The sequence below is a fragment of the Brugia malayi genome (assembly GCF_000002995.4).
Source record: "Brugia malayi strain FR3 genome assembly, contig: Bm_v4_Chr1_scaffold_001, whole genome shotgun sequence".
NCBI classification, from domain to species: Eukaryota; Metazoa; Nematoda; class Chromadorea; order Rhabditida; family Onchocercidae; genus Brugia; species Brugia malayi.
The window spans coordinates 3440157-3467434 of NW_025062475.1; the positions used below are offsets into that span (position 1 = coordinate 3440157).

Consider the following 27278-nt stretch of genomic DNA (forward strand, 5'->3'; position numbering starts at 1 on the left):
TTAACGTGTGCTATTTTTTCTGATCTAAATAGCACCATTGGAATTCTGAACAAAGATTTCAGGAATTTAATTATTATTAATCATCTGAATTAATAAAAATCTAGTTATAAATTTCAACAAACTAGTGAAATAGAGAACTGTTTTAAACAAATATATAAATTTTCCACATAATCAATTAATGTAACCAATGCATTCAAAATTATGAATGATAGCTTAAAAAGAGGCAATAAAATAGTAATCATACCTGAATAATTTGTAATGCATTTATAGTTCAAATTACTAGAAATGAGTACAAAAATTTCTACGCTTTCATTATGTAAGCAATCCAATTCCCTTCTTCATAAAAATATTTCTCAACAGTACAACCACCAGCATCACTGATCAAATCTCCGAGTTCAAAATCACGGAATAAATGATAGTACCTAAATTAAAACAATAATACAATGCTAAAAGTAATTCAGTCTATTTCTTAACAATTCTATCATATCACCTTTAATACTATTGCTTTGACAGTAATTGAACAATGACTAAAATGTAATATTCTAAAAAGCATTTAACAAAATCAATACATTCAGATGGTCCAAATACGAATTTTTTTATTTAATGAGAGATTCATTAATTCCATTATTTCCATGCAATGATTCAATTTCATTCTCAGTTTCATCAAGAAAAATAAAAAACTGTGGAGGAAATGTCGTCAAGTACCTCAGAAATCGACTTCCATCAGCATTTTGAAATGGAACAAGCATATCTGGTTGAGTGAATTCTCTTCCCTCATGCACCCTCAGTCTTCCATGACTGTCGCGACGATTCATCTGAAAATGTTAACTTTTTTCATATGTATTCAAACAAAACTTCAAAATTTTTAATTTGCAGTTTCTATGAGACATTTTGGGAAAAGTGAAAAAAGATTAATGGTTTAAAAAAAGTTTGAAACTTGTCGTGCAAATTAAAACAGTTCAGATTATCCCGTCGAAATTGCGACAATGTATGAGAAAAACAGTATAGTCTAAAACCTGCACATCACGCTTTTTTTGACGCATTTTCAAATATTCAGACGGCGCATCACATAACTTCTGCTCATATGCCCAAACGGTAATGCACGCTTGTCCACCTGGTTGCAACACACGAATAATTTCTTGAATTGCATGAATCCTTAAATGAAAAGTACGTAAATTATAAAGCTATTGTAAACATCGTAAGCGTTTCACTACTATAACAACATACAAGTACACAAGTAGTGCAGTAATTTTGCATGCTGAAAAAATTCCCGTACGCAGGACTGCAATCTTTTATATAAAATTAAAAAAAAAAAAAATTACATAAACTAGTACCTTCTCTTTTTTGTAGTTAAATGATGGATGACAGCAATGCATAAGACTGCACCTGCACTAGAATTTTTGAAAGGTAACGATAAAATATTTGCGCGCAATACATTACACTGTTTTTGGTTAGCAATAAGGCATAAATTGTAGCATAAGTCACAACCAATCTAAAATACAATCAAATCCGCATTTCAAATTTCTAAGAAATGAAACAAGTCAATGTCGATTTAAGATCGTGTTAACATTAGGAATTTGGATTATTCCTAATCATTCTCTAAACGAGCAATGATCTACAATACATAATTCAAAACAGTTTTTTCATATTAAAAGTTTAAAAGTTAATTTCTAAATATAAAGGAAATATACTTTGATAAGTGCATCATCAAGTTTGAGATATTTTCCATTACCGCAACCAATATCATAAACTATTGTTCCAGGTTCAAATTTTGACAGAAATTTAGCAACACCATTCCATTGTGCGTGTCGAGTCACGTCAAAATGCTCTGCTATAGATTCATAAACCTAAAAAGATAAATGCAAAAGCAAATTCGAAAATTGTTAAATAACTAGTTTATGTCAGATAGAACAAAGAACAATAATCGATGTTTCTTACTGCGGAAACATATTGATTCTCAATAGCTGCACCAAATTCATCACTATCCGGAACTTTCATTGCACCATTTCGATCCCAGTCACAATATTCAATGAATGCACACTGGCATTTTTCTCGTATCACATTTCGAAATGTAAAAGAAACTCTCAACTGTCTCGCCATCAATTTATTTGTCACCGGATTTATGTCATACTTTCGCTTTGCTATACTATAAAATTTTTCACTACAAAAAGTTCGCAAAATATTTACATGATGAAAAAAAAAAGTTTATAAAAAACTTCTTACATGCATTCATTTATCAATAAAAAAATATTAGTAGGAAAAACAGCAAAAAAAGTAAAATACCCATGCTTCCATCGATATCGTGACTCTCCTCGCATCACTGTCAAACTAAAACGTGGCAAAAGAACATCATAAATTGTTGAAGTGTTTGCAAAATCACGAAATTCCATAACGAGATCTAAGAAAATAATAATTTGGTGAGCAGTTGTGTTCTAAGAAGGATAGGGTAGTAGAAACTGGTGAACATGCCTACTTCCACGATTACGTCCGAATGAAAAAAAAAACAAATTTATTTACAAATATATCCTCACGAAATTTTGTTCAGATGATTTTCCAAAAGAAAAAAAATGTGCAAAATAAACCTGAAAGCAAACTAAGCGAAGCTATAGTATCACTGAATGCAGAATGAGTATCAACATGCGACGGTATACCATTTCCAGGTTCATAAATATTTACCGTTACTTGGTCCGGTTTTTCCTTAAATATTCCGGCACCTAGCATTCGATCAATTACAGGTTGGCAAACTGATGGTATTGGATCTGGAGATGGTTGTTCAGATGCCATATTATTATCATAATTAAATTCAAAACCAAAATGAATCACTTTACGGTTTTTTAACGTTTCTGAAAATATAACTTATTCAAAATTTGCAAGAATAACGATATCAAAATTTCCATAATGCATCAGATATAAACTGTCAATTCTTTTCAGTTCAACATTTCTGATAATTTGCTAGCAACTGATTAATAAATTAAAAAAGTTAAAAAAATAGTTTGGCCAGTACACTAACAAACTAACAACAATAAAAAACAATTAAAACCTAACAACAATAATAAAAAAAACAATTAAAATCGCACTTCCTCTAGGCAAATAATCCTGAATAACAGTAATCAATGCTGCTTCCTCATCCGGATTTATAAAATCTGGTAAAACCCAAAGATTGTTTGGTTTATACAATGGTTCTATTCTTTTAACCGATGGCACTGAAATGAATTTCTTTTTTAATAAACAACAACTTCATATTAACTTCATATTTACTTCATATTTACATATTTACTTTTTTTAATAAACAACAACTTCATAAGATTGTAATCGATTTACTAGAAGGTTAGTTAAAATAGAAAATCAATCCGACATTTACAGTGTGATATTAAATATATACATTTTTATTCACAAGATATCATAAATACCTAATTAGCTTAAATTTGAAGCTCCTAATTCATTTCAATTAATTCAATCATTTATCGGTGTAAAATTTATGACAACATGCAACAATAATTACCGTTTTTAACAAAAGCAATATAGAAAGGTAAAGCATTCGAATTCAAATCTGATGGCATGTGTCCATGAAGCTTCTGATAAGCTAAATGAGCTACAGCTACAGTTTGAAAAATGACGAATGAGTAAGAACGTTGAGATTGAAATACCATAAAATCACAGTTTTCACCAAACTGACTGAATATCCTTTCCAATTCATCATATGACAATCCACACAAAGGACTACTATTAGCCACAAATAATATCTATAAATTAAAATTTGGAAATTAAAATTTAATTTATAATCAATAACTTCATATGAACTAAATAGAAGACAAGCATTTGCTTTATTGATTTCTGACTTGAACTTGAATTTGAAGAAAACTTGACCTCACTAAATGAAATAACTGTGTAGTAGTGAAATATCTGGTACTAACAACTTTGCTATTTCTAATAACATCAGTTTCTTTTTTCCTTAATATTATCTATTTACGATCAGTGTGGTTCATATCTATTCAATAAACCAAATAAATCACACAGCGAATACGTTCTTTCTTCATCGTTACGATGTTTGTTAAACTTCATTCTACAGTGTATAAATTTTTCTTTCTATAAAACTAGTGTGTAAATTCTATAAAACTATAGAATTTACACTTTTTTTTCTTTTTTTACTTACTAGGCGAATAAGTTATCTAGCAAAAATGCCACGGAATGATTAAAAAATCTTTTTTAAAGGAAAATATAATAAGAAAGCTGCACACACCATCAAAGTGCGGACAGTGTACATGAAATCTATTATGATCTACATCTTTGATAAGTAATTACTACTTTAATAAGCGTACGCAAACCGTTCATCGTATGTAAATAGCCATTATTATTATTATTATTACTATATTATTACTGTTACTATTACTATTGCTATTAAACAGATTATCATAATACGTATGTGAACTGTCATTTATTATTATTATTATTATTCCCATTATTATTATCATTATTATCGCTATCATTATTACATCATCATTATTACTATTACATTATTATTATTATTGTTGTTATTACTATTACCATTATCGTTATTATTATTATTCATTACTACTATTACCACATATGTTATATCTTATATAATGGAAAAGAATTGTATATAATCAACATAAATAATACGAATTAATCATTTTCACTTCTGTTTGCAAACATACGAAAGTATATCGGTGGCAATATGATAAATTATGCCGAAGATGTTAAATCCTCTATGAAAACTATCACTTACTTCAGTAGGCACTGATGAAATTTCCACATCTGGATCATGTTTTTGTAATTGTAGTAAACACTTCCGAAGTTTTCGTGATACTTTTGATCGATCCATCAATTCATCATATCATATTATTTGTTTAAATCAATAGCTAAAAGCAAATCATCAATTTTTCAGTTTTAATTTTCTCAAATTTCAATAATTTTAATCACAATTATGTCCTTTATAAATCACTATGCGTGCATTTACTCTTTCCTCCTTTCTTAAAAGAGAGAAAGAGAGAGAAATAAGGAAAGACAGAGATAGAGAGAAAGACAGGGAAAAATTCATATACAACAGAAAATCTTCCAAAAACCCAAATTCCATCCGTAATTGCCTATTCCTAATCTAATATGAATACTTTCAAGGCAAATCATAAATGCTCTCGCAACTCGAGCATAAACCTGTCGGTAGTGTGGTTCTTTTGAATACTGCAAAGGAATGTCGAGAGTATACCCACGGGGAAGGGTAGGGGAAGTGGGGCAGTCTTTCTCGCTTGTCGAGAATGTGTAGTGGTAAATGAGATTTCTTCTAAAGAATGATGAAAATGTTCATTAACAAATCGAATTATCCTGTTTTTTTTTTCGTTTTAATGATGATAAAAATTGAAATTTGATATGTTTCAAATTTTTCTTACCTCATTTCTTCTGTACTAAAAAAAAAGAAAAGAAAAAAGTTGAAGCACAAAAAGAAAGGAAAAAAAAGATTTTAAATATTAAAATTTTAAAGTTGGGGAAAAAATACTTTAGTTCTCTTACATTTTACTCACTACAATTCTTTGACATTTTATTCATTTCACTGCTTGGAAATTTTCCTTTCATAGTGATATATTCCATTAGGATGATAAGAATTCGAGTAAAATAATTAATGAAATTTATTTATTAGAATATCAGAATCATTATCGATATGATTTAAGTTTTCTTATCTTATTTCTTCTAAAACTAACAATTCTAAGCAATTTTCTAATATAGAAATTTTGAACAATTAATGCAATAAGTATTTTCATTAATAAAATTTTATGAGATTATTTCTTTTAAAAGCAGTACATTTTGCACTTTATAATTTTATTTCTAAAATAATTTACTAAATTTCAATTCGCTTTTTGTAATTATTTTAATCCATTTTTTTCTCTCTTTCTTTTTCCCCCTCTCTCTCTCTCTCATCTTATCCAAATCTAAATTACAACTATTTTTCACATATACAACTGTCGCATACCTACCTATATTAAATTTCTTGGCTCTTTTTTTTTTCATATCCTACATTTATTTTTCATTTTTATCTTTGCTTGGCTGCTTCCTCTTTTTCTGTTCAAATACAGCTTTTCTCATGCATTCCCATGATCGTTATTGAAAACTTTTCAAACCTTAATTACTGATTAATTAACAAATTATTAATTAATTATTAATTAAACAATCCAACATCAATAAATGTAGAAATGGATATATAGGTACATATGTATATAATCCGGAAATTCATTACCAAACATTAATAGTCAAAATGAATAAATAAATAAATAATTAGCTACTTTTATCATTTTCAATAAAAAGAAAGACTGTAATGCAAAAAGTTATAAGAAATGTCAAAAAAGAAACAAAAATGAATAATATCGCATCGCATATGTTTGTTATTCAAAATGGAAATACAAAAAAAAAAAAAATTAAAAAATAATTTTACAAAATCTTTAAACTGAGATTTTGCCTTTTTTTGAAAAAAAAATTCTCAATTTAATTTAATTAATACACTAATACCAGCAAAAAAAAAAAAAAAAAAGAAAAAAATATCAGCAAAAAAAGGGAATTATTTGGTAAAAAAATGTCAAAAGTTAAAAGTATGATAAAAAAATTAAATTTTTGTAACAATTGAAATAAATTTTATAAAGTGCACTAATTAATTAATATATTAATCGTTAATGCCATATAATAAAATTTATGCTTTGACTAAAATTAATAACACTTCCAACAATGATCGAAGGAAAATTAATAATTCATTAATTGCTTGTAAAAGGGAAAAAATACATTTCCTTTCTAAAAATGCTTTTCTTTTTTTAAATTTCATTTTTCTCCTCTTATTTCACTTCATTTTACATTTATTACCATTAAGTGAATAAATTAAAACAAAATCTTTAATTATGCCATCCTTAATTTAGCTTTATTTTATACTATTATTGGTTGAGTAAATTTTATAAAAAAATTGCTTGGAAAGGTTGAACACAAAAAAAAAAAAGAAAAAAAAAATGATTAATATTCGAATTAATTATAAAGAAAAGCTGTCAGGGAAATATTTATTTTTATGAAAAGGTGTCATTTTATTACTCGGATATATTCCATATTCTATGACATATATGTATATGAAATGAATTATCACAGATATTGAATATTTGTTTATTTATTTATTTATTGGTTTATAAATGAAATGGATGAGTTTGAAATGTAAAATGAAGAATTTAATCAATAAAAAAACCAAAATTTACATTATTTTTCATACTGCACTATTTTATTTTCTAGTTTTTCCATTTATTTTTGTTTTTCTTTTTCTTTTTGCCTTTCAGTACTTATCAATTTATTTCTTTCAATGTCCTTTTTTTTTTGTTCCTCATCAAATTTTCTTTTTCTTTTGCTCTTTTCAAACTTTTTATTGATTCTAATTCTTATCAACTTCATTCGATAATGAAATATCAAATAGTAGATTGCTAAATCATAGCCTATTTGATCTTATTTCCTTTTTTTTTTTTCTTCATATGCTAATAAAACGAAAATGTAATTAGCTGTTTATTTAATCCAACATTTATTACTTTTTTTTATCATTGCGATAATATATTCTCACTTAGATATATCTTAGAATAGTTAAGCATTTTAAATTGCAATTAATTTACAATTCGAAACTCAAATGTGGTAATAAGTAAAAAATTTATGAAATAACGGATGACTAAAATTAAAAGTAATCGATTGCATCAATGAAATCTAATTCTATTTTATTTGTTACTCTGACAGAAATATTTTTTTAAGATGGAAATGTATGGTAGAGCAAATAACAAGTAAGAGTGACAAGTAACACTGATCTAATTAATTAGAGAATTTGAAACGAAATAAATTGATAGTTTTGCTTTACGAGTTAATATAGGATAATATAATAATGAACTAAATATGTAGGAAATTTGTTGGTTATAAATATATAAGTTACAAATAATAACAGCAGTGAAATATGAAGTATAATTTTGTGATAAAACAAATTTAGTGATTATTGAAAGTTTAATAAAATATAAAAAGCAAATAACAAAATATATAAATAAATTAATAAGAAAATGCTAGTAAAACCCACATAAAAATACTATAAACCATAAACATTGGTATAAATACATTTTTTAAACATTTAAAATTAATCCAGACTTGATTTATTAAATACTATCAAAAAGCTCATCTTATGATATGATTGTTATTGTGCTTTAAAATGATGGCAAAGTTTATAATCAATCTCTAAGAAATCATTAATCATTATCCAGGATTTGCTCATCGTAGTTATTGATTTTTCCAAGTTTTTAAAAAACAAAGTTGCAAGAAAAAGAGGAGCTTTTCCTTTTTTTTTTTTCCTAAAAACCTACTTTCAAACACTTTGAAATGATGATCATTATTATTTGCTTTGAAGCTTTTCAAAATTCGCTTTCTTATCTTCATCAATTCATCATCTTTTGTGCAATCATTATTACAATCATCGTCAATATCGTTATCACTATTACCATTATCATCATTATTACTATCAATATTTAGTGAAATATTCCTTCGTCGTCTATCTAAAATGCTACTGAGCGAAATTCTGATTAATGAAAGAAAATAAGTTAGCAGTTTTTAAAAGAAGAAACAACGATAATATTACATTTTTAGTGGCTATATTATAGATACATCCAAATATCATTAATTTTAAAATCTAATTCAATTGACAAATAATTTATTTTTATATCGCATCTTCACCTCGTCTTGTTCTTTTCTTTATTAGCATTATTGCTTTTATTGTATTATTATTATTATTATTATTATTATTATTATTATTATTATTATTATTATTATTATCATTATTATTATTATTATTATTATAAATATATAAAAAATATATAAATATATATATATATATATATATAAATATATATGTAATTTAAAGTAGGCTTTTTAGCATAAAAAGAAATAGAAGCAACTTTAGCCAATCATTAATTTATAAATGAATTTTTAAAAAACAATAGTGGTAGCAGAAATGATAAAATATATTTGTATTACTAAAATAACATTTTTATTAAAGAAACTTATAAATTTCTTCAGAGTTTATTTAAAGTTTTGGTAAATTTTTATTAGAAAGCTTTCATGCTTTGCTGTTTTCTTTAAAATTTACATTTCATTATCTTACAAAATTATTAATTACCATTAATAGATAAATTATATTGGTAAAAAGTATGGGCAAAGAATTCATGAATTAATCGCGACTGGTTTTTTTATTATTCTTGTGCTTCTCATTTTTTTTTTTTTTTTTTGCAAAAAATGAGGAAAGTGTAACTTATTAATAGAGTTATTAATTTGAAATTGTATTTCAGGATCAAATTATAATTCTTACTTTTTTTTTTTAAACTTTTGCATTGTAGCAACAAAAGTCGAACAGAAATTATCAATTATTTTATGAAATTTCATTTTCTTTGTTAATTTTGTTAAAGACAATGAAAATTTTTGTTAAAATTTTGCATCGTTTTATTGCACCAATTTCGTGTCATTTTACTTTTTCAACAAGAAATGAATTCATTTCATAAATGACATGTTGGGGACATTTCATTTAATGGCGGTGCCAGTCACATGTGTTTGATTATATTGTGTTCAATTGAAAGGATGCTAAAATGAGGTTAAGGTCATTACCTGTTATTATAAATTATTTTAAAATTTAATTTGCAAAATTTTCAATAATTTTGCTTCTTATTGTTTTTAACATTCATTGTTAAAAAATAAAACAAAAATAAATTTATGCATTTGTTATCGTTGTTTGAATGAATTCTTTATTGTTTTATTTATTTATTAATTTTTGCTTTGATCATTGCGTACGAATAATAATTTTTTTATTGTAAAATTAACGATTAAAAAAAAAAATACGATTTATTTTAAATTAGATTTTTCGAAGAATTAAAAAATTATGAAAAATGTTTTTCTTTAAGTAAATAATATATTTTTAAAAATATACCATTAAAGGTAATTTAAAATTTTGCAATTTTTAAAAGGAAATCTGAAATTAAAAAAGAAAATAATATTATTAAAAAATGATAACAACACTGTGTTATTTTTATAAATTACAACAATTGTTGGTTTACTTTTTTCTTCTCACTCAAATAAGCTTGCATACATTAATTGCAATTGCAATATTTTTATTCATTCAGTTTTATTCCTGTCACAAATTCTAATTTAATTCTTGAAAAAAAAAAAAAAATGAAATTATTTCTGTTATTATTTATTATAAAATATGTAATTCAACTATTTAGCAATGATAATAGCTTATCACATAAAATGCAAATTTTTGATTGCATAATAAAATTTTATTTTTTTAAAATGAGAATGAAAGAAAAAAAATAGAATCGGCTTGTCTACTAATTTCAAATTAATTTTTTAATGATTAATTTAAATTTACTGTCTCATTGATGAGTTTAATTTTTCTTTGCATCAATTAGTTAAAGTTTATTAATCATTGATTGACTTCTTCCTGATTGCTTCAAATTTACCACTCGTTAGTCGATTTAAATTCATTTTTTATTAGTAAATTTTCATTTACATCTTTTCATTTCATTTACATAGCATTCAAATTTAAATTTACATATAATTTGATTGCATTTAAAAATTTTGCTTATTTTGTCATACAAATTAATTGTATATTTTTTCAAACATCGATAAAATAGTGAAAGAGATAAATTTCAAAATGAAATTGAAATGAGTATGCATATATACTTACTTCAGCATTCAAGTATATCAGTCTTCTTTATTTCAAATTGTAATCAAGTAATTGAGAAAACAATGCAACATTCAAATGTAGAGGGAGAGAGAGAGGGAGAGAGAGAGGAAAGAGAGGAGAAAAAATATGAAAAGGATTGAAAACATTAGAAGTAGTGATAATTTTATGAAATCGAATTCTTTTTTTTTCATTCCTTTTCCTTCTCTCTCTCTCTCTCTCTCTCTCTCTCTCTCCTTTTCTTTCAAAAAAAAAAAAAAAAAATCATCAATTTTTCCTCTTCTTCCTCATCTTCTTCTAGTGCTGTTTGAAAATTGAATTTTTCAATATTTCCCTCCGATTGATTGTTACAACAAAAAAAAAAAAAAGAGAAAAAGGGAGAGAAAAAAAGAGAGAGAAAAGGAAAAAAAAATTTCCTACGAAATAACTATGAAATGAAAGAAAGAATGTAGCAAATGAAAAAGTAAAAAAAAAAATAAAAAGATTAAAAGAAGAGAAAAATAAAGAGAACAGAAAGGAGGAAAAAAGGAAAAAAAAAATTGTATAAAATTAAAAGAAAACGACAACTATTGTCTCAATTTCAATTCCCATTTCAATAGTTTTAATTTTAAATTTCATTTTTTTTTTTTTTTTTTTTTGCTTTGTCTCCTCTCTTTCTACACATATATTCTCACCTTGTCGTTGTCATTTTTCTTCCTTTTTTTTTTTTGCTATTTTTCAAAAAATTTCCTTTCCTTCTTTTATTCTTTCGCAAATTCTTTTTCACATTTATATTCATTTCATTAGTTCTTGGCTCGAAAAACGAAAAAAAAAAAAAAAAAAAACACTTTTCTTTCATTTTATTATATTAGTCATGGCTTAGTTTCGCGTTAGCTTTAAATTTCAAACCTAAGCAACGATTTTCTTTTTTCTTTTTAAATGTAAGACAAAATGTACCTTGTCATTTAATTTTATATTTATTAATTAGAAAAGCGAAATTTTTGAGAATTGTAGAGTTTATCTAAAGTATTGTTTTCATAAATTGCTGATCTTATGGAACAGGTTTGAAGTGAGAGTTTATTGTTCTTATAGAATCGTTGCTTGAAATTTAATAATTCAATTCTACCCATGAGGATATGAACCAGCCCGTGGGGATAATAGACCCTTTGAAAATGTCACTTCTTGAGAATATAATGTTAAGAAATGACATTATTGATTGGTTCATTTTTGAAAAGGAAAACTAAAAGAAATTATTCTTCCTTGTCTGGTCATTTCTCTGTAAAAGTCTTATATTATTTTAGAATTTTACAACTCATTCTAGAATCTCTTAAAAAATAGATAAAAATAAAAGAGAAAAAACAGCGCTCTTTTTTCCCTTTTGCTATTTATTTAAGTAAAATTAATCGATCAATCAATTAACCTATAAGATTGTTAAAAATTTAAACCTAAACTTTGTCATTCTTCGAACTTCCTTTTTCATTTTCGTCGTATTCTACTTTAAACATAATAATTAATCAAAATTATTTAAAACATTTTCTCTTTTCATCCCTTATGACAAGATTTTATTTGCAATGATTTAACTGTCGGCATTTTCTTTTTTTCTTTTGTTTTTTGTTCTTCCCTTAATTCTTACTTACCAACTAAATTATTTTAAATGCTTACTAATTCGAACAAATAATGAATTTCAGTTTTTCTTTTCTTTTTTGAAGAAAACAATTTTACAAAATGGATCAAAAATGATTACAACAAATTTTCATCGATTATATTAATTAGGAAATCCTTACTTTCTTCTTCTGTCTTTTCCTTTTTTTCTTACTCAAAATGAAGAAATGCAACAATGGAAGCTAGGTGAAAATTTTTTTTCAAATTATTCGAAATTTATAAATTTAAAAATTGTTTTCCTTTTTGTAAAAATTTTTTTCTTGTATGAATTTAATAACTGATTACTGAATGCTATTCTTTCGTTGATCAAAGTGAACAAAAAAAAAAAAAAAAATTAAATTGGCATAAGTATATCAAAATATTGCATTTACAAATAATTTTTCTTTTTTAATTTTATGCAATTTAAGCAAACAATAAACAAGAAATTACTCGTTCTCGAGAAAAAACTGCATTTCTGTTTGAAAAAACCAATGTTTTCTCGAAATAGTACTTTTTTTTTTAAGATTTGCTACTATTATTTGATTGGATCTTTGCTTTCTGAAGAATTGGTCCTTTTTTTTTTTTTTGATTTGTTCTGAGAAAATAATATTAATGCGGGAAAATTGATAACTTCCCAATAAAATTATTTAAAAAATGAGAAATATATATTTGAAAAAAAAAAAAAATTTTTAAAAAGAGAGGAATATATATTTAAAAAAAAGAAATATATGGCAAATTCGTATTGTGTTATACTATACACATAATATATCATATTCAAACAGATTTAATATTTATTGAAAGCATAAATTATTGCAAAAATTAATATCTTACATCATCGATTATTAAATAAATTTTAGCTTAATTAAGAAATAAAATAATTTTATGAAAGATAACCCAAAAAAGTTAAACTTCGATATGTAGAAGTTGAGTTTAAAATATGGAAAATTTTTGAAGTTAAGCTTCACACACATATTAGAAAATTCTAAAAAAATGGACAAAAAAATTAACATATCAATCTATATGCTTAAAAAAGATCAAAAATTTTGATAACAAATAAATTAACCAAATAAATAATTAATAATAAATAAATAATAGTATAAATGATTAATAATAATAATAATAGTAAATAAATAATAGTATTATGCAAATAAATGAATAATAAAAAATATTTTAACATGATAGAAATGATCGGTCGGTCAGAAATGAAAAAAGCTAGTAATATATATTGGCTTCACTTGAATCATCGATTTTAATCTATCCAACCATCCAACTATCCATCCATCCATCCAACCAACCATCCATCCATCCGTCTATCCATCCATCCTTGCATCCATTCATCTATCCAAGCATCCAACCAATAAGCAAGCATCTCTTCGTCCATTTCTCTCTTTACGAAAAGGAAAAGGGAGAGAGAGAGAGAGAGCCCTTGCTGCTCTCGAGTTAGTGTTAGTAGTAATCGACCGCTTGACATCTATTCTTTCCTTCTTCCATTTACTGAATTGCTTAAACCAAATGATACTATAATTTTTTTTTTTTTTTAATTTTTAAATATTAAATAATTTTTTTTTTTTTTTCCAAATATTATTCATTCAGTTTTTCATTTATTTTTTTTTTCTTCCTTTTATTTTAATATTTCCAAAAATAAAATTTTGTTAATACAAAAAAGAAAAAAAAAAAAAATAGTGATTAAAATGTAATAAAAATATTTTTAACATTTATTTCTATAACTTCATCTTTATAAAAATTTCTTTTTATTTGCTATTTCATATCAATTTTATATCATTTAAAAAATAGTATTTGAATGTTTGTGATTAATCCGAAATTTGTACTTTTTTTTTTGTTAATTTGCAAACTTTTACAATGTACATAAACTTTTATTGTTATAGCACATATATTTATACGTTTTATGTTTTTTTTTGCATACTTACACATTAAATATATTTGTATACTTACGTATTAAATGCATGTTCACGCTAACACGTTTAGTACACGGAAGTACACCTAAGCATGTATATATTCATCTCTGCATTAAATTTGAATTAACTAATGTTTTAATAAATATAGTATATAACTTTTTATGTTAAACAGTAATGTGCGTAGTATGAGAGAAAATACTTTCTCAGAGTTTACATAGCTAAAAATTAATTAGAAGAGGTAATTATTGTTGTTTACAAAAAAGATATGAAATATTGGTACACTTTTTTTTTCTATATTCTATGAAATTAAAGTGTGGTTAAGCATAATTTTAATACAATAATTAATCAATCCAATTTATATTCAAATTTAATTGAGTTATTTAATTGTTATTATATTTACAATTTTTTTTTTCTTTTTTGAATATGATTAATTAAACTAGAAGAAAAAAAAATGCAACTATTGCAATTATTCTGCAAATAAGCAAAAAATACTTTCAAATTTATATGACAAAAAAAAAAATTATATATATAAATGATTTTATAATTATTGTGATTAAATGGAATCAATCAGTATTTCATATTTTTCAACATTATAAAACAGAATTACAATATTAAATTCATTTCTAACTCTACAATTGCTTTTCTACTTCAAAAAAATAAAGCAAATATTAATGAAATAAATTTCAAATGTTGGAGCAAAAAAAAAAAAAAAGTGAAGGAAAAACTTTGAAAAATTATCGCAGTATCCTTTGAGCTAAAATTTTGCGATGTTCGACAGCAATTTGCAAATAATACTGAAAATTTCTTATACCATAAAAAAAAAAAAGAAAAATAAAAACGAAGAAAAAAAGAAGGAAAAAGAATTAGAAACAAGAAAAAATTTATGCAATCTTTTATTCCACTTTTTTCCATACCCTAGCTAATTTCACTAAAACTTATAACATTTTCACTAAACAAATTGCAGTAAGTAAAAGTAATACTTTATTTTAATTCTCTATGCAATATGTATGCATATTCTTCCCTATAAAAAAACGAAAACAAAATAAATATCTATGGTAACCACTTGAAAATTAGTATCATTTTAACAAAACCCAGAAGAAAAAATTTTTTTTTTCATTCATAAAATAATGCTGCTTCTATTTTCATCATTTTTCAATAAAATTTAAAATTAAAATTATATCCGATGAATAGGATTAAAATTTTGAAATGGGAATGGAATTTGTACTTGCATCATCAAAAGTATAGCAATAATAAATTCACTTGTAAACAGCGAAATTTCTCCTTTCATAACAAATAATAATAAATAAATAATAATTTCATCCATTTTTATAGTTTATTAAAAATTCTTGCTCAAATTATATTTTATAATTAGTAGAAAAATATAACCAAAATTTGTAGCTCACATATTAGCAAATATTTCTTGTTTGTTTTTTTTTTTTTTTTTAAGAAATGTACTTTTTATCTTTTTTTTATTCTTACACTTCTTTCGCATTACTTTTTTATAACCCTTTCTTGATTTGCTTTTTTCCTTTCATCTTTGCATTATAATGTTTAAATTTCATTGTGATAGATTTTCAAATGTGAATTCAAATTTTCATACTTTATTTATGCAATAACTAAGAATGAACAGTGTTATAATTTTTTTCATCACTGCAAATTATATCTAAATTTTTTGCTGAGAATTAAATTTCGAGAATTACGCATTTGAAACGAGAAAAAAAGTAATAAAAACACTATTGTTTATTGCTTATTTCCTCTTTGAAATCATAAAACCAATCAACTGAATCGATTTTTACATATGTTTTCGATTTGAATTAGTCGCATTAAAAAAAAAAAGAGAAAAGAAAAAGTGAAAAAAAATGACAAATGAAATGATTCTAAAATTTTTAATAATTATTGTCAATATGTTTTTAAATAAACATACTGATAACATTCCCTGATAAGTTCATGTATTATCAATAACAATTCATTTTATCCTTCTTTCTACTTCATCTTTAATTATTATACGAGTGTAACTGCAAAATACTTAAAATTTCAAAAAACAGAAATTAAAATGAAATCAATCAGTTAGTCAATAGCAACTTATTTTCTTCATTTTAACAAATATTTTTAAACTTCTTTGTATTGAAACGATAAGTGCTTAACAAATATGCAAAAAATAGAAACAAAAAAAAAGGATTTTTAAATATTTTACTAATTAAAAAATCTTTTTATTTCCAGGTAGCAGGAGATGTTTTTTCATTTATTCTCTATAATTTCTGTAATTAATTGTTTGATATATAAAATTTTTTAGCATTAATTTTTTAAAATAAAATTAGTTGGTCAATTTTTATTTTAGTTTTTGCTTAGATAATAAAACTTACTGTATTAAAACTTTTTTTTTTCTCTTTTAAATATATCTCTTAATGATATATTTAATGTATTTAATAATGGTAATATTAATATATTATGTAATTATGTATTAGTAATTAATAAATAAAGAAATAAATTACCGAAATAATAATATTAAAAATAAGGTAAAAACACATTCATTGTACGAACTAGGAATGAAGCAATTTTAAAAGTAAACTTTAAAAAATTCATTTATTTCAATTATTACAAAACTTCAATTTTTTTTTCATACTTTTAACGTTTTTTTCTCTCATCAAATAATTTGTCTCGTTTCTTTTTCTGATAATATTATTGTTTCATTCATATCTAATTTATGAGTGTTATATTTGTATTTTTATTTCCCTTCCATTTCTTAAAAAATATTTCCAATATTTAGGCTCTAATATTTAGCCCTGAATATCCACCAGTAATTTGAATAAAATTATAATTATTAACTACTTATTTATTTATTGAAAAAAAAATTTATTTTTTAAAAATAATTTTTCTTTTTCTTTCAATTTTTATGGCTGTTATATTTTATCAGTTTAAAATATTTTGCCTTTTGAATGAATTCATCATTTTTTTTTTTTTTTTTTATCTTTTATTGTCTGTTTCAATGAATTCCATTTTCCTTCTAAATTTCAAAAGGAAAGAAATGTGAACATTTTTTTTTTTTTAATTATATAAATTTAATTCAGATTTTCATTATTTTTTCTCACTTTTTGCATTTTTTAAATATTAATAGACTGAATAAAATTTAAATTAATCTATTTTGTGTTGGAAAAAAAAATATTATTCATTTTTTGCCCATTTGCTATTTATTTTTTGCTCATTTTAAAAAACATCACATCAAAATGTGAACGACATTTTTCTATAAAAGGAAGAGAGAGAGAGAGAAGGGAAGAAAAGAAAAAAGAAAAAGAAAAGAGAATGAAGGAAGAAAGAAAGAAATACCTATGTTTTTTTTTTTTCTTTTTTGTTGTATTTTCGAAAATATATCGATTGTAAAAGTTCATTGCAATTCATTTTTAAAAAATTGAAACCAACGAAAGATGAATGATATCAATTTGTGTTAATTTTTTTGTTAATTCATACAATTTTATTACCTTTTTTCAATGAATTCCATTCCTTCATCTCTCCCTACCTTTCTCTCTCTCTCTCTCTCTCAAATTTAGTCAATTAAAATAGTTCATTTTTAGCTATTTTAAAATTTCATATAATTTTAATTAAAATCACATAATCATTTACTCTTTTTCTTTTTTCTTTTTTTTCATTTCCCACTTTTCTTCATCTTTTCTTCATTTCTGATTATGCACTCATTGTGCTTTGTTTGCAAATATTGATCAAAACGTTAACATTTAATGTCACAAATTTTTCCTCTCTCTCTCTCTCTCTCCCTCTCTCTCTCCGTATGTTTATGTATGTGTGTGTATATGTGTATATATAAGCGTATGTGTTTTGATGACAATTGAATGCTAAAATTTTAGTGACATTTCAATCAAAGTCAAAAAAAAAAAGTAAAAAAAAAAACTGAAAGAAAAACAAAACAAAACAAAAAAAAAAAATTATATAAGCAAAGTAGCATCGATCATTCAGTTAGTAATATTTTATTTCAATTCAAAATTTAACTTTTTTTTTTAGTTTTAGTTTTCAATTTGTTTCACTTTGTTCATTCTTTATTTGTATTTCATCCATGCATTCGGTATAATTTGAATTAATTAATCGATATGAATAATTATGTGAATTAATTCACATGAATACATGTCTTTGTCAATGCAAATATATAATTTATCTCAATCTCTCAGAATTAGAATTTGATTAGATTATAAGCTTTTAAAATATTAACTGATGTATTCCTCATTATTAGTATATTCCAGTTTGAGATCTAAAATTAAATAGTGACAAACACATTTAATTTATTTTTAAATTCCAATAAACATGTATGTAATATCATTACTCGTTAATATTACAAGTATCTTTTTTACTGTGAGCAAATACGATAATATTTAAAAAAGAAAATATAAAAAATTTTAAAATACTCAAACAAGTTTGAATTTTGTGTTAATTTTTAATAGAAGAAAGTTCTGAAAAAGTTCCATTATTACTTATCCATGCTATTTGGGCATTAATCCTCATACATAAATTTTCTTTTTTTCGTTTTTCTCCTTTTTTTTTAAATTGAAAATACAAGGCCAAAGGTGAATATCGATTAAATCTAATCCAAAAGTAAATAACTCTGTCTGACAAACATACATTTGGGAGGTTGGAAGGAGTAGAAGGGGGGGGGGTCATTAACATCCATATATTGTAGTAAACAAAACTACAATTGAAATCTTCATTCAATCAATAAATCTTTATGAAATAATTTGCAAATCGTGACATCTTTTATCATCTAACGTACTCATTTGGCAATAATCCGTAAAGTATATCCGGAAAAAATAGGTATTATAAGTGATAATTTGATTCTAGCAAACAAAAAAAAAAAATTAGCCGATCGCATTTATTTAATAATAAATTTATTATTAAAAAATATGTGTTGCTTATTCATTTTGATATTTCACCAATGTTTTAATCACACACTGTAGAAATCCGGAAAAAAAAATAATATTTGTTTTATTTCCCATACAGTCAATTTATCTTTTCATACTTATTCGATCATTAATACTACTAATTATAACATAATTTTAGGATAAATCTTTCTTATTATATATAATTTACTAGCAATGAAATATTGACAAATCCGACTTTCGTCTTTTTTTCCTTTTTTTGCTTTTACCTTTCTGTTTGACCTTATTTTGACCATTTTCATTTGACCATTCTATCATTTGTCATCATCTCCGATTTTATATATCTTCTTACCTCCTTTCTTACATCTTTTAGTTTCTCTCCCTCACCTAATAACTAGTCTTGTTTGTTTACGTATGCGTACACTGGTATATGTAAACAATAACAGATGTCAGTATTGTTATTATTATTATTTATTATTATTATTCTATTATTTTATTTATTTTATTATTATTATTATTGTTATCATTAATATTTATTTTTATTATTTATTAATTTATTTTATTATTATTATTATTATTATTATTATTATTATTATTATTATTATATTGTCAATTATGCATTAATTATTGTTAGTAATTATTGATTTGTTCCATCCTCTTTCATCCATTTCATCCATTCTATCCTATTGGTCATTATTTCTTCCTTTTCAAAAATTGTTACTTTTTAAATTCTTGTTTCATCTTTTCCTTTTTTTTTTTTTTTTTTTGTTTCAAAAATTTTAATTAATTTATCTAAAAGCAATACTCTCCTCATATATTTTTCCTTTTTTTTTTTGGATTGATAAAAGCTTCTTTTTTCTATTTTCTCAACAACATTACATTACTTTTTTCTAAACAATTGCAATTTGTCATTCATTTATTATAACCATAAATGGAAAATTTTTCCATTTCTATTTTTGTTTGTTTTATTTGAAATTTCGGAAGAAAAAAGAAAAAAAAAACAATATATTAAAATTTGAAAGAAATAAAAGGATTGTTCAAATTTAGCTTAGCTTAACAATATGATATGAGTCTTTTCTCTTTCTTTTGCTAGAAATTTAGAATTTGAAAATGGAAACAAAAGGAAATGATGATATTAAAGAAAGATCAGACTGAGTTAATTAATTTCAATCTTTTATTTTTATTCTTACTTTAGGAAATAATTTCAAATACTGAGAGTACCTTTTGCAATGCTGTTAATTATAAAGAGAAATGATGAAGTTTAAAAGAGTAGCAGATAGTAATAGTTAACGATTTATAATTTTATTTTTTTCTAGAAATGATTTTTTTTACGCTTTGTTTTCTTTAAAAATTAAAATTTTAAAATATCTAATTTTTCAATATTTTGATTCAATATTTTGACATTTTATCAATGTTCATATATTCTCAAAATGCCTTGAATCAAATTTATATATATATGATGAATTCGAGAAGAGATAACGTTACCATTCTTCTTCCCTTCTTTTTCCTAATTCCTTCTCAAATTTATCAATATGCAAAATTTCAGTAGCAATGATAAAGTAGCAAATTAGAAATAAAAAATCAAATTATTAAACTTATCTAAAGATATATATAAGAATGAAACAATGATGATAGAGAAGAATATATGACGAATTGACAGAGAAAATTGGTAACATTTCTCATTTTTCTATTTTCAGCAATTTAAGGAGGTAAATTTAAGGTAAATGAAAGGTGTCGAATAATTATGAGTGACATTGCTGTCATTGTTGTCGTTATTAATAATACATTTATTATTATTATTATTATAATAGTTGTTATTATTATTTTCATCAATCATTGTTGCTATGATTGATGTTATTTTGTTATAAAATAGTTGGAATTATTGTTGAAATATTTCAATATTTTACTTTTAATTTGTTCTTCTTTCTTTTTTCAATATTTTAATTTCATCTTAATTAACCAAACTTTCTGGAGATGTTAATAATTACAAAATTAAATCATATTTCTCACAGTAATATTATGAATTTTATTATTTCATATCATAATTTGCTCTTCACATTATAATTTGCTGTCATTTTGGAATTTTTATTATAATTTTTATGAATTACTCAAAAATCGGTCTTTTTCTTATTCCAATCAAATAGTGGAAAATGGTGAGAAAAGGAAAAAAAAAAAAAGAATTAGATAATATGAAAGATAAAATTCGGACACACATTTATTTAACTTCCCATCCTTCCCATTTCTCGATATTTTGTCCCATTCGGACTATCTACCATCGTTCGCAAGAATTGCTATTAAAACTTGTTTAAAATTATAAAAAAAATTTTTCCCTTTATTATTCTTACTTTATGCTAATTTTAAAGTACCAATTTATGGATTTTTTGCGTTGCTACGTACACGTACACGTATGCTCACGTTTTTAAAGTTTTTAGTAAAAAGTTGGAAAAAAAAATTGTTAAATGCATGTAGACATGATTAATGATTAATTTAATTGTAAGAAAAATTAGAAAAAAAAAGAAAAAAAAAAAAACAGAAATGTGGAATAAAATAATAGCAATAATAGAAAAATGAATAAATTCTGAGAGTAAGATAAAGTATTAAATTCTTCTCATTCCTTTTTTTCCCCCTGCAAAAACATCCAAAAACTGTACGTTCGGAATTTTGGAATGTTTTTTTGTTTTGAAATTCAACACTAACAATGCAAAAATTAAATTGAATTTCTCATAAATTATGCAAATTAATTGAACATTGTTTGTTTTTAATTGAAAAATAAAGGAATAAACAATATTGTTTCTTCTTTTTTCTTTTTGTGATAAAATTATTTTATTACATAAATTTATACCAGTTTGATTAACATTGATTAGATCAAAAAATCTAGAAAATTCATCTATAACAAACCTGAAACAGAAATAATTTTCCATGCTATAATGTCATAAAAATAAGAAAAATCAAATAAAAATGAAAATATTGGTCGACTAATAATATACTGATTGATTTGTTAAAAACAATTAATATGAAAATAAGAATTGATTGATTGATTAGATTACGCTGTTGCATTCTTTGAAATGTACTAAAAATTGAAGTTTGCTGAAGTAAAATATTAATATATCCTCAATACTTACCTGTGTCATCATCACTCTCAGTTGTTCCATTGTGTAAAGTAAGTAAATGATGCTGCAATCGTGAAAATGAAGCATTTTGTTTTCATTTCTGCTCATTTCACTTCTTTCTTTCTTCGTCTTCCTCTTCTGATCTTTCTTCTATTTCTTGTTTATCACATTTATTCAAAGTTTCAATTTTATCATTTCATTTGTTTGATTATATCAGTATTTTGTCATTGTATAAGAATTGAAATGAATTATAAATTCAAAATAAATAGAAGATATTGTTAGCAGATAGATTATTTAATTAAAGTAATAATAATAATAATAATAATAATATAATAATAATAATTAATAATAATAATAATAACAAATGATTATAGACATTATTATTGTATTCGGCAGTTGCTAGCCTTAGTTTATCTCATTAATATAATTATTATTATCATTCGCTATTACTATTAACTATTACTATTACTATTAATAATAATTATTAGCATAAAGGAATAGTTGATAATGTCATACAGATATTGAATTATTTCGTTAAATAAAAATATCTATAGATTGAATTCGTAAAAATTAAATCGTGCAATGAATCGTTTTATTTTAAAGAAAATACTTTAAAAAAGTGTCCTATGAATCCAATTTCAATTTTCATATATTATTTATGCTAAAAAATTAACTTATTGTTTTTATGCTATTATTTGACTGTAAAATGATAATACAATCTTTGAAGTTATGAAAAAATAACTTTAATTGTTGAAGTGAGAAAAATAAAATGAATTAAACAAATTAAAGTTGTATTTGAATTGATATATTTAAACTGACGTAATAATTTAGAAAGATTTGAAAATTTCATTTTGCTACAGTAAACTCTAATAGCTTTTGCTAATTAATTTTTTTTTTTTTTACTAGCTTTTACTAATTAATTGTTGCTAAATAGAATTTTATTTTATTTTCAGTCAGTGACGTATTTCGCTTTAAGAATTAAATTTCTTCTTCACCATAATTGCAATAGCAGTATATTATTAAAGTTCTGATTGAGTAGAATGGGAAAAGAAAGAAAGTAATTTGTATTTGAAATTTTTGAAAGAAATTTTCATTTTGAAATAAACGAAAAGAAGGAAAAAAGCATATAACTACTCCTGCATTATCATATCATTATCATATGCTATACTATCCAATATTATGGAATTTCTTATTTTAATTGATCATGAATATTTGAAATTCATATTAACAATTTTGGGTCAAATATCTTTGCTTTTATTATTTATTTATCATTTTCTCAGAATTACAGTATTATTATTATTATTAATTTTACTTAAGCAATAAATTTTTACTCACAGCAATATTTTAGTTTGCATACATTATGCATGCTGCTTGCATGTAATTTACTTTTTTAATTCATTTTCCCATTTTTTGAAACTTCCCTTTTCGTTTCCTTGCAATGAAAACTACTTATATTGGAAAATTAAGCATCAATAAACTTCAATTTCTTCATTTCCTTCTTTCGATTCATCTTCTTTTCTTCTTTCTAATATTTTACTTTTTCATTTATTTGATGTCACCTTGCATTAGAATATTTTAAGCCAATTGTTTAAATTTATCATTTTATTATCATTTAATAGAATAATTTTCTTATTTGTATTTTTCAATTTTATTATGTGAGTATTATTACTATTATTATTATTTTATTATTATTTTTATTTTTATCGCTACCATTGTTAATAATTATGATATTATTATAAATTATTATAATATTACTATTGTTCTATTAAACAGTATGTTTTTACCTTAAAAGTCTAATTGAATTATAATTTAAGTATTAGATGAGTAAGTAGACACATAGTAATTGTCAAAATACAAAAATGCTTTATTAACTTTTTTATGGTAATAATTCTGAAAAAAAAAAAAAAAAAAACGTAAATGAGTAGTGGCGTTTGATCTTTCAAATTTTAAAAACTAACATTCACTAAGTAATTATAATTTAGGAATCTGAAATTTTCGCGGAATTAACATCCGAGGAAATTGTTGTATTAAGTGAGGTGATAGCTACGGAAGCATTTCCCATTTTCTGTGCTTTATTTTGAATCTGTCACAGTCATCATTGAGCGGATTTTGTCGTGTTGTCGTGGTTTCTGCCGGTTAATTCGAAGACTTCTAATGGCTGCAATACCAGCTGTTAAACTTGTCGAACCGATCAAAAAAGAAAAATCGAAAACTTTTCAGGTATATTTATATATGTTCTAAGTAGTTCTGATTTTTTGACAACTTTTCTAACATCTAATAATCATTATCTCATAATGTTGCTTTTTGTTTTAAAAAAAATTTTTGATTTATAACAATGATTTGATAAACAATCATTTATTCTACTTTGTATTAAGAGAAAAAATTTCATCACGAAATTTTTATATTAATACATTTTTATCCTCAAGATTATAGGATGAAATATTAGTTAGTTAATTAATTAATTAATAGGAAAGCATTAAAATGAATTAGTTAATCTTATGTGAAATAAAAATTAAAGTCTGACAATAAGTCAGAAGCTAGAAAAGATTATTTCATTTTCATTATTCAAATTATAATGATTCATGAATCATTAATTTGTTCTTTAGGCTTACTTACCGGATGGAGCTCGTACCTATAGTTGTGTACATTGTCGTGCCAATTTAGCTAATCATAATGAGCTTATTTCAAAGGTTACTTTTTTTTTTTGTTCCTTCCTCTTTCGTCGTCAACTTTTGAAATTTCATTTCCATAATTAATTCTTTTTTTTTCGTTCTCCTTCTGTATTTTAAATGTTCATTTATAAAATTAGTTTACCCTTTCTATATCGGCCATTTTTATTATATCTAAATTTTTTTTTTTTTTCTTTTTCTCTCACATCATTTTTTTTTTCTTCAGCTGTTGCACTTTTCATCGGTTTTAAAAGTTTGAAAAAATTATGAGAAAGATTTCATTTCTTTTTTTTGCAGTCATTTCAAGGTAGCCAAGGGAAAGCATATTTGTTCAATTCCGTGTAAGTTTTTTCCTCCTTTTTTTTTCCTTTTTTTTTAAAAAATTTTAAAAGTTTCATTCATTGCCTTTTTTTTCTATACTATTATTCAAAAATAATGTGTTAAAAAAGCATAAAGAAAGTGAAAAAAAGTTTTTATTTCATGAACTTTTCATTTTCTTGTATGACTTTATTTCATTTCATATTTACGTTTTTTCAATCATTTAAAAAGAGTTACAAACTTATTCATTTAAGATTTTAATTAATTAACATATTATTTATTAAAATGAAAGAAAAAAAAATATTAAAATGACGATAGAATATTTTATTATAACTTTATTTTTATTATGATATTTGTAGCATGCACATTTATTGTAATATGATATCATAAATTGTTGAAAAAAATTAATACAAATAGCTTTTAAAATAATTATACGCTTGTAATAATAACCACTAATCATTCAAATATCCTTTTTTTTATTTTTTTTTTCTCAAATTCATTTTCAAAATGAACTGAAAAGAAAATTTCCAAAAAAAAAAAAAAAAAAAAAGTTGAAAAAATTTTCCAAAATTATTAAAAACATCGCTTATTTACTTATTTATTTATTTATTATTATTGTTGTTGTTTTAGAAAAAGTTTGAAAAAAATTCAATTTTTTAGGGTAAATATAGGATGTGGGCCAGCAGAAGAACGTGTTCTATTAACTGGCCTTCATGCAGTAGCCGACATATACTGTGAATGTTGCAAAACAACACTTGGCTGGAAATATGTAAATTTCTTTTTTATCATTAATAAATTCAATTTTGATTTTAAATTTATTAATTTAATATTAATGTGTATCCTTTGTAATTTCAGGAGCATGCATTTGAAGTTAGTCAAAAGTATAAAGAAGGTAAATTTATTATCGAACTGGCGCATATGGTAAAAGATAATGGTTGGGATAAGCGTGATTTTAAAAGGAATACCAACACTCACTAATTTTACATCATCTTTTTTTTTTTTTTTTTTAATGAGTGATAAAAAATGAGAAAATAAATAAGATGTAAAATTGAATAAGAAAAAAAAAAACAAAAATTCTTTTTTTTTTGTTTATCTTTATTTGCTTATTTTTTGTATTATAAATTTTAAAATTTATTGTAAATTTGATCATTTGTAATTGTTTCTTCTCTTTTTTTCGCTCTTTATATCTTTTCTTTGAACCTTATCATTGATTAACTGTTGCTTATCATACATGAATATAAGCATATGTATTTGAAAAAAGAAGGATGAATAATTTAGGTAATTTAGGTATCAGAAGAATTTTATATTTTATTATTTAGGAAATGATTATTTTGATTTTGTTTCCTTTATTTTTTTATTTTGAGTTTATTTTTAGTTTTTTTTTATTTATTCATTTTTTTTTTTTGATTAGAATTAGGAAAAAAGAATGCAAAATGATTTGGGATTAATTTTTTTTTTTTTTTTTACATTTCATTAAAATTGAATGGAATGATTAATATAGCTAAAGTAATCCTGTTGAATGCAATTTTTACATAATTTCAAAAATTTTATATATTCAAAAACAAAATTTCACACAAATTTATTGTTAGTTTTGTGTTTAATTCGGAAGAAATTTCTAAAGGAATTTTTTTTTTCTTCCGATGTATTCGAAAAAAGTTAAGAATTCAATGAAAAAAATATTGATATAATTATTTATGTAATGATAAAATTTTATTAGGCATTATTATAAGCGATTAGTATTCATTATGCTAAATTAAAAGAAATTTTCATAGAGCTATTAGCAATGTTCCAAAAGCAATAATTTCATTTGAAATTAAATTTAATGCAAGAAAGGAAGTAAAAGAAAGAAAAGATATGAAAGGAAAATTAAATGAAATCTTTAAAAAGAATTCAATTGTTTTAATTTAGAATATAAACGATGGAAAGAATGATATGACTTTATTTAATCAATTTTGTCACATATAAAAATGATGCGAGAAAAAAAAAAAAGAATAATTATTTTTTTTTTTTTTTTACCTTACTTTCTAGCTTGTCAA

The 27278-nt window shown here is 23.4% G+C and overlaps 2 protein-coding genes across 3 annotated transcripts; one reads left to right on the forward strand and one right to left on the reverse strand.

The window, feature by feature from the left end:
• Positions 1 to 301: 301 nt before the first annotated feature.
• On the reverse strand, positions 302 to 4843 carry Bma-alkb-8 (the record flags this gene model as incomplete). Of its 2 annotated transcripts, none has more annotated exons than XM_043076412.1 (11): positions 302 to 422; positions 706 to 815; positions 1017 to 1155; positions 1335 to 1492; positions 1692 to 1847; positions 1939 to 2146; positions 2284 to 2398; positions 2583 to 2759; positions 3078 to 3203; positions 3503 to 3743; positions 4748 to 4843. In XM_043076412.1, 11 exons carry the CDS (start codon positions 4841 to 4843, stop codon positions 302 to 304), a joined length of 1647 nt encoding a protein of 548 aa, XP_042932346.1. The 2 variants fall into 2 exon arrangements, with proteins under 2 accessions (XP_042932346.1, XP_001894867.2); XM_001894832.2 differs by having other exon boundaries at positions 2583 to 2843.
• A 19566-nt stretch (positions 4844 to 24409) lies between these two features.
• Bm3887 (Uncharacterized protein) lies at positions 24410 to 26220 on the forward strand (the record flags this gene model as incomplete). Its single annotated transcript, XM_043076413.1, has 5 exons — positions 24410 to 24475; positions 24862 to 24945; positions 25222 to 25265; positions 25903 to 26011; positions 26098 to 26220. The coding sequence occupies 5 exons, from the start codon at positions 24410 to 24412 to the stop codon at positions 26218 to 26220; spliced, it is 426 nt and encodes a 141-aa protein (XP_042932347.1).
• Positions 26221 to 27278: the final 1058 nt, after the last annotated feature.